The sequence below is a fragment of the Otolemur garnettii genome, unplaced genomic scaffold (assembly GCF_000181295.1).
Source record: "Otolemur garnettii isolate 467f Iridium unplaced genomic scaffold, OtoGar3 scaffold00094, whole genome shotgun sequence".
Classification (NCBI taxonomy): Eukaryota; Metazoa; Chordata; class Mammalia; order Primates; family Galagidae; genus Otolemur; species Otolemur garnettii.
Genome location: NW_003852489.1, coordinates 6850928 through 6857786, shown reverse-complemented (window position 1 = coordinate 6857786; position 6859 = coordinate 6850928). Strand labels below are relative to the sequence as shown.

At 39.1% G+C, this 6859-nt stretch overlaps 1 protein-coding gene across 2 annotated transcripts in view; it reads left to right on the top strand.

The window, feature by feature from the left end:
• The window catches only part of ACACA (acetyl-CoA carboxylase alpha), a 271062-nt gene that overhangs the window by 110837 nt on the left and 153366 nt on the right, over positions 1-6859 (top strand). For both annotated transcript variants that reach the window (XM_003795612.3, XM_023516625.1), the window contains 7 exons: positions 170-251; positions 700-845; positions 1718-1868; positions 3158-3292; positions 3941-4087; positions 4951-5139; positions 5809-5909. In XM_003795612.3, the coding sequence (XP_003795660.1) occupies positions 170-251; positions 700-845; positions 1718-1868; positions 3158-3292; positions 3941-4087; positions 4951-5139; positions 5809-5909 (951 nt within the window). The remainder of the gene's footprint in view (positions 1-169; positions 252-699; positions 846-1717; positions 1869-3157; positions 3293-3940; positions 4088-4950; positions 5140-5808; positions 5910-6859) is intronic.

Sequence of the window (6859 nt, the reverse complement as noted above, 5' to 3'; positions counted from 1 at the left end):
ATATGATTCTTTTACAGTTTATGTGATCAGTCTGTTTTAGATGGATGGTCATGCAGGTTGTTTCTAGTCTTTTGATATTCCAGAAAATGCCATAGCCAATAATCTTTTAGATTCCTTTATAAACTATTAGAATGTTCTAGAAGTGTCTCTTACATTGTTGTTCTTTCAGGGGTCAAGTCCTTCCTGCTCATACACTTCTAAATACAGTAGATGTTGAACTTATATATGAGGGAGTCAAATATGTACTTAAGGTATGCTGAACCCCACTGAAGCCTGTACCTCACTTTTTGTCTCTCTTTGTTAGCTCTCTTTTTTTAGGTCAAGGGCGGGGGCAATGTCTGGTTTAATACAGGGATGGAGGTGTTAGTAAAATTATAGTCATTATTTATGCCAATAGCCTGAAGCAGTATTTGATGATTCTATGAAATCTCTTTAGTTGTTCCTCAACTTCACATAAATAGCCCAGAGATAAAGGAGAGACAGAGGACTAGAACAGAGAGAAGCAACTAAGGTAACCCTATTTGCTTACATGAAGACCAAGCCATTCCTAATGCTGGTGCAAATAGCACTAGTACCATGAATTAGCTTCCTTCTGGTAGATCTTTCTTACATATGTTTTTGCAACACTGAAATTTTGTCTTGGGCTCTACGTGGAAGGGATATACTGACTTGCCTTTTCTGGTTCTCATTCCCTTACAGGTTACTCGACAGTCCCCCAACTCCTATGTGGTAATCATGAATGGCTCATGTGTAGAAGTAGATGTACATCGCCTGAGTGATGGAGGACTGCTTTTATCCTATGACGGCAGTAGTTACACTACATATATGAAGGAGGAAGTAGACAGGTAAGTGGCCAAGGTGGCTTTTCTCTTATTGGCCACTAGCTCTTGGGATTTTCCCAGGCCTTTTTTAGTACTTATTTTTAATTAAAAAATAGTATATATATTTAACAAAACATCAAGAGTGTTAAAAACATGTTACACTCCAATGTAAGTGGACAATGAAAAATAAGTTACTCTCTTTATAAGCAACCGCTGTCAACAGTTTCGTGTATTTTTGTATGCATATATGTTTGTGTATATGCACATACTGTTTTTCCTTTAAATAGATTTGCAAATAAAAGTATTCTTTCAACAATGCACCTTATTTTTTCCTTTAACATATATGATAGACTGTTTAACACCAGTTACAGTATTGTGAGAATTAAGTGAATTAACACATTAACTACCATTAAGTTTTATTTAGCTCACACTAGGTTTGAGCCTGAGGCCTTGTGAAGCACATATAGCTCATAAGTCTCTACCTTGGGAGCTGCATAATAAACCACTGTGTCCCCAAGGAAAATACTTCTTTTCTAGTATGGCAGTCGATGTGTTAAATTGCTTAGAACATCGCCTGCAACTTAGGATTCAAGAAATGTTGGCTACTAACTACATCACCATCATCTTCATGTATGTGTTTTTTTTTAATAGAAATACCTGTTCTTTTTAATAGCCATGTACTATTCCATTATTCATCAGTGAATGTATCCTGATTTATTTAATGTGAACCTTACTGAAGAAATTTTTATTTGACATTGTAAAACAAAGATGCAATGAATGTCCTTTATGTGCATATGTGTTTAGAATAAAGGTTTTAGGGTTTTTTTTTTTTCTTCTAAGATTTGAGATTTCAACCATCCTCCTTTATATTCCGAGATGCTTTACTTGTCTTCTAGGTATCGCATCACGATTGGCAATAAAACCTGTGTGTTTGAGAAGGAAAACGACCCATCAGTGATGCGCTCACCTTCTGCTGGAAAGTTAATCCAGTACATTGTGGAGGATGGAGGTCATGTGTTTGCTGGCCAGTGCTATGCTGAGATTGAGGTCAGTGTGGTGAATGTGCTGTTGTGTCATTGCAGGGGAGGTAGGAAAGGATTGATTGGGATGGACTAGGAATGAAAAGTAGCAGAAGGGAAATAGAAAAGATAGAAAGTTGTTTAGTTTAACTGGTATTATGAACCTTAAGATTTTAAGAACAAATAAAAACCTTGTAGTTTTTCTTTGACAGATGAGGAATTTCTAGCTCTCAAAATAGATACTAGGCAATAATAGTTATTGAATATTAGATGTGCTAACTGCTGGCTACAAAGAGAAATTATGATAGGTGGTAAAATATAATGACCACAGATTGCAGAGGGCTACCTAACCCAAGCAAGGTAGGGTGCATAGAAAGGGAAGACTTTCAGACTTGAAAGAAGGGACATTTTATTTTAGTATTAATAGCTAGTAATTGAGCAGGTGTAAAAGGGCAGAGAGAGCATTTGAAGTTGAAGGAGTACCACGTACAGAATCTAAGAAACAAGAGACTATGGTATATTTATAATACATTTTGGCGTTGCTTAAGAATAGTCTAAAATTTAATGGGGAGTAGCAAGCAAAGACGATAAAGAAGTAATGTGAGGTTTTAAATGTAAGGTCTCAAACATGATGTCTTGAAGGATCTTATGAGCTATACTAGGGTAACTTTAGGCTGTCCTGAAGGCATGGGGAATCAATGAAGGATTTTAAGTGGAAAAGTAGTATGATGAAATTTGAGCTCTAGAATGATTGCTTTTAGTGACCTTGCTAGAGATGTCTACCAGGTGAGGAAATCTCTTAGGTTTTTAAAATACTCCAGGCAGAAATGATGAGGGCCTACACCAAAGAGATGGCAAGAGAGGAAGATTTGGGGGAGAGGTTTAGAAGGTGTACTTGTCTGGGGATGGTAATTGGTAGATACAGGAGAAAGAAGAGTGAAGAATAATAACCCTTAGGTTTTTGCTTAGATATCTTAGGTAGACATACTGAGAGTGACAGCCTGAATCCACTAATATGAAGAGGTTAAATTGTTACTCACTTCTAAGTACAAACCAAGTAAACTTACAAACTCTAGCTAAATGAATTTAAAAAATAAAAATAGGAAATGTCAGTAACTTATTAATTCCTACATCAAGGTCTTAATTTTTCTAGTTGCTTGCCTTGGTAGTCCCGAGAAGGTTTTGATAAATTCCTACTTTTTTCTGGTTTGACTCAGGTGTAGTCCAACTTAGTTGCTTTCACTTAAGTGAAAACTGACCTCTTTTAAACATTTACCTGTATATAGACAGGTCAGACTCTTACATTTTTCACTAAAGGTGATGAAGATGGTGATGACCTTAACAGCTGTAGAGTCTGGCTGTATCCATTATGTCAAACGGCCTGGAGCAGCTCTTGACCCTGGCTGTGTAATAGCCAAAATGCAGTTGGACAACCCCAGCAAGGTTCAGCAGGTAAGTAGGAAGGTACTCTGAATATTGCCCTCTAAGAGCAGAAGAGCATGGTAGTTTGGAGGGGCATGTGATTTCAGTGTTTGGTTTGATGTTTTTTTTTTCTTAACGTTTTTATCCTCTTATACCTTATGTTTGTGCCTATAATAACGTGGAACTAGAGTTTGCAAGAAATACTACAATATGACTGGGCACCTGTGGCTCAAGTGGCTAAGGCGCCACATACACCTAAGGTGGCAGGTTCGAATCCAGCCCGGGCCCGCCAAACAACAATGGTGGCTGCAACCAAAAAATAGCTGGGCGTTGTGGCGGGTGCCTGTGGTCCCAGCTACTTGGGAGGCTGAGGCAGGAGACTCACTTGAACCCAGGAGTTGGAGGTTGCTGTGAGCTGTGATGCCACAGCACTCTACCCAGGGGGATAGCTTGAGGCTCTGTCTCAAAAAAAAAAAAAAGAAAGAAAGAAAATACTATAATACTAAGATTCTGTAATTTCCTCCTGATTCTTCTCCCATTGACTTCCCTTCTGGCAGCTTGGTATGGTGAAAGGATGTCTTCATTTTGGATGATGATTCTTAAGTTGTATCCTACCTATTTAGGGTACAAACTACCCTAGTGTTAGTGGATGACTTGATCTCTTGTTGGGGTTGGCAGGCTGAGCTTCACACAGGTAGTCTACCACGGATCCACAGCACAGCACTCAGAGGCGAGAAGCTCCATCGAGTGTTCCACTATGTCCTGGATAATCTGGTCAACATAATGAATGGATACTGCCTTCCAGATCCTTTCTTTAGCAGCAAGGTATGAGTCACTTATTTGGGGAAGGGATATACAAATGGGGTACCTATTCTCTAAAATAGTCTAGTCTTATAATGATATTATAGAGGGAGGAAAAGAAAGCTGTTTGGCCCAGGAACTTTTTAACTTTCAATTGTGGGATTTGAAGTCTTTATATTCTTGTTTTTTATCTTTGTTGTAGATTTCACATTTAATTGGGATTATTCCTTTATAAGCCAGAGAACAGGCAATGTTAGATGATAAACATTGCTATTTTAAAGTAAATACTATATGATAGTGTATCCAGATACAGTTCACCTATGAACTGCATGGATCCATTTATATGTGTGTTTTTTCAACCAAACTCAGATTCAAAATACAGAATTTGTGGGATATGAAACGCAACATTGGTGAGGCACCTGTGGCTCAGTGTGTAGGGTGCTGGCCCCATATACCGACGGTGGCGGGTTCAAATGTGGCCCTGCCAGCTAACACAGCAGTGGCAACTGCAACAAAAAATAACCAGGCGTTGTGGCTGGTGCCTATAGTTCCAGCTACTTAGGAGGCTGAGGCAAGAGAATTGCTGAGGCTGAAAAGTTGAAGGTTGCTGTGAGCTGTGATGTCACGGCACTCTACCGAGGGTGACATAGTAAGACTCTGTCTCAAAAAATAAATAAATAAATAAAAGAAACTCAACATACATGGAGGGCCAACTTTTCATATAAACAGGTTTCATGGGGCTGACTGTGGGGTTTGAGTATGCAAATTTTGATATAGGCAGTGGTTCTGGACCCAATCTCCTGTGTATACTAAGAGATGACTGTGTATCATTTTATTTTGGGAACTATGTTAATTTTAGATCCTATTTATCATTTCTTCCTTCTTAGGTAAAAGACTGGGTTGAGCGGTTGATGAAAACGCTCAGAGATCCCTCCCTTCCACTCCTAGAGTTGCAGGATATCATGACCAGTGTCTCTGGCCGCATCCCTCCTAACGTGGAAAAGTCCATCAAGAAGGAAATGGCTCAGTATGCCAGCAACATCACATCAGTCCTGTGTCAGTTTCCCAGTCAGCAGGTATTTATACAGTGATGCTGTTTTCCACTGGGTACTAATGCCAGAGTTCGTGTTGTAGACTTCCTTCCTATTTGATCCTCTGATTTTAAGCACTGTGCTTTTCACAAAACTGCCTCAGTATATAAGCCCAATAGTGAAAATACTGTATATGAAATGGAAAGTATGTATGGTTATGAGAAAAGCATGCTTTGGTTATGTACTGCATCTAGCTTTATTCTTGGGGCTATTCCCTAATTGGAGATACTTTCATGAATTTAAAATAGAGGGACATTGGTAGTTTTATTATCAGAGACTTCCCTACTATCTCAGCAGCATCATTGCCCTTTGCTTATAAAGCAGATTTTTTTTGTGTAGGGAGTATAGCTAAGCAAGTGGAGAGTAAAGTTTGGCTCTTGACCTTAAGCATATCTTGCCTGTTACAGGCTCTGGTACAATGAGAGTTTTTGTGATGTAGTCATTAATCCATCTGGGAAAGAGTAAAAAGAGGTAAAATTTACTTGCTTATTTAGCCCAAAACTCAAAATAAATTATGCCCAGTAACTTCCAGATGCTGCCAATGTGTGAAAGAATTGTAACTAAGAAGATTCCTAGTAGTGATGCTATAGAGGCTATTATTTTGGCTTTCTTTTTTTTGGAGGCTTCATTTTGTTCTTCTTTCTTATGCCTTAGATTGCCAATATCCTAGATAGCCATGCAGCTACACTGAACCGGAAATCTGAACGGGAAGTCTTCTTTATGAACACTCAGAGCATTGTCCAGCTGGTGCAGAGGTAATTATATGTACCTCCAGATTCCATCCTCACACCTTCCTTTTTTTCCTGTGGGGAAGAGATTCATTTCAGGTTTGACTTTAAGAAATTAAGAGCACGTTCTATCTTAGAAAGTACCTTTTGTCTTTCAAATATCTTAGAATTACGAGCTAACGCTCATATTCAATATTTCTGATGACTTCTTCATGTTCTACATCTTGCTGTCACTTATTAAGTCACAGAAATTTTGGTGTTTTCTTTTAACTTTCCATTTTGATGAAACTCTTAATTTTTCTTCTGGCATAGGATCCAGTATAACATCTATTCTTATTAGCTTATGGAGCCAAGTAGTAGACTAAAGGGATGTTCACAGAGCGTTTTTAACTTTAAGATACTTATAAAGTTTTCGGATATCCCTAAGCCATTCTAGAGCATGGTAATAATTTCTATTTAGCAGTATGAACTGCACTGGAGTGTGGATACATAGGGCTATGCAGTTTTTTGGTTTGGGGGGTTTTGTTTGTTTGTTTTTTGAGACAGAATCTCCCTATGGTGCCCTGGGTAGAGCACTGTGGCATCATAGCTCACAGCAACCTCCAACTCTTGGGCTCAAGCAATCCTGTTGCCTGAGCCTCCTGAATAGCTGGGACTACAGGCACCTACCATAAATGTCCAGCTAGTTTTTCTATTTTAGTAGAGACACTCTTTTGCCCAGAGAACTGGGCAAGAACTGGTCTAGAACTCCTGAGCTCAGGCAATCCACTCGCCTCAGCCTCCCAGAGTGCTAGGGTTACTGGCATGAGCTGCTGCACCCAGCCCTGTTTTTTCTTTTGAAACAGGGTCTCCTGTTAGAATGCAGTGACATGATCATAGCTCATTGCAACCTCAAATTCCTGGGTTCAGGTGATCCTCCTACTTTACCCTTCCAAGTAACTTTGACTACAAGCTCACACTACCACACTTGCCTAATT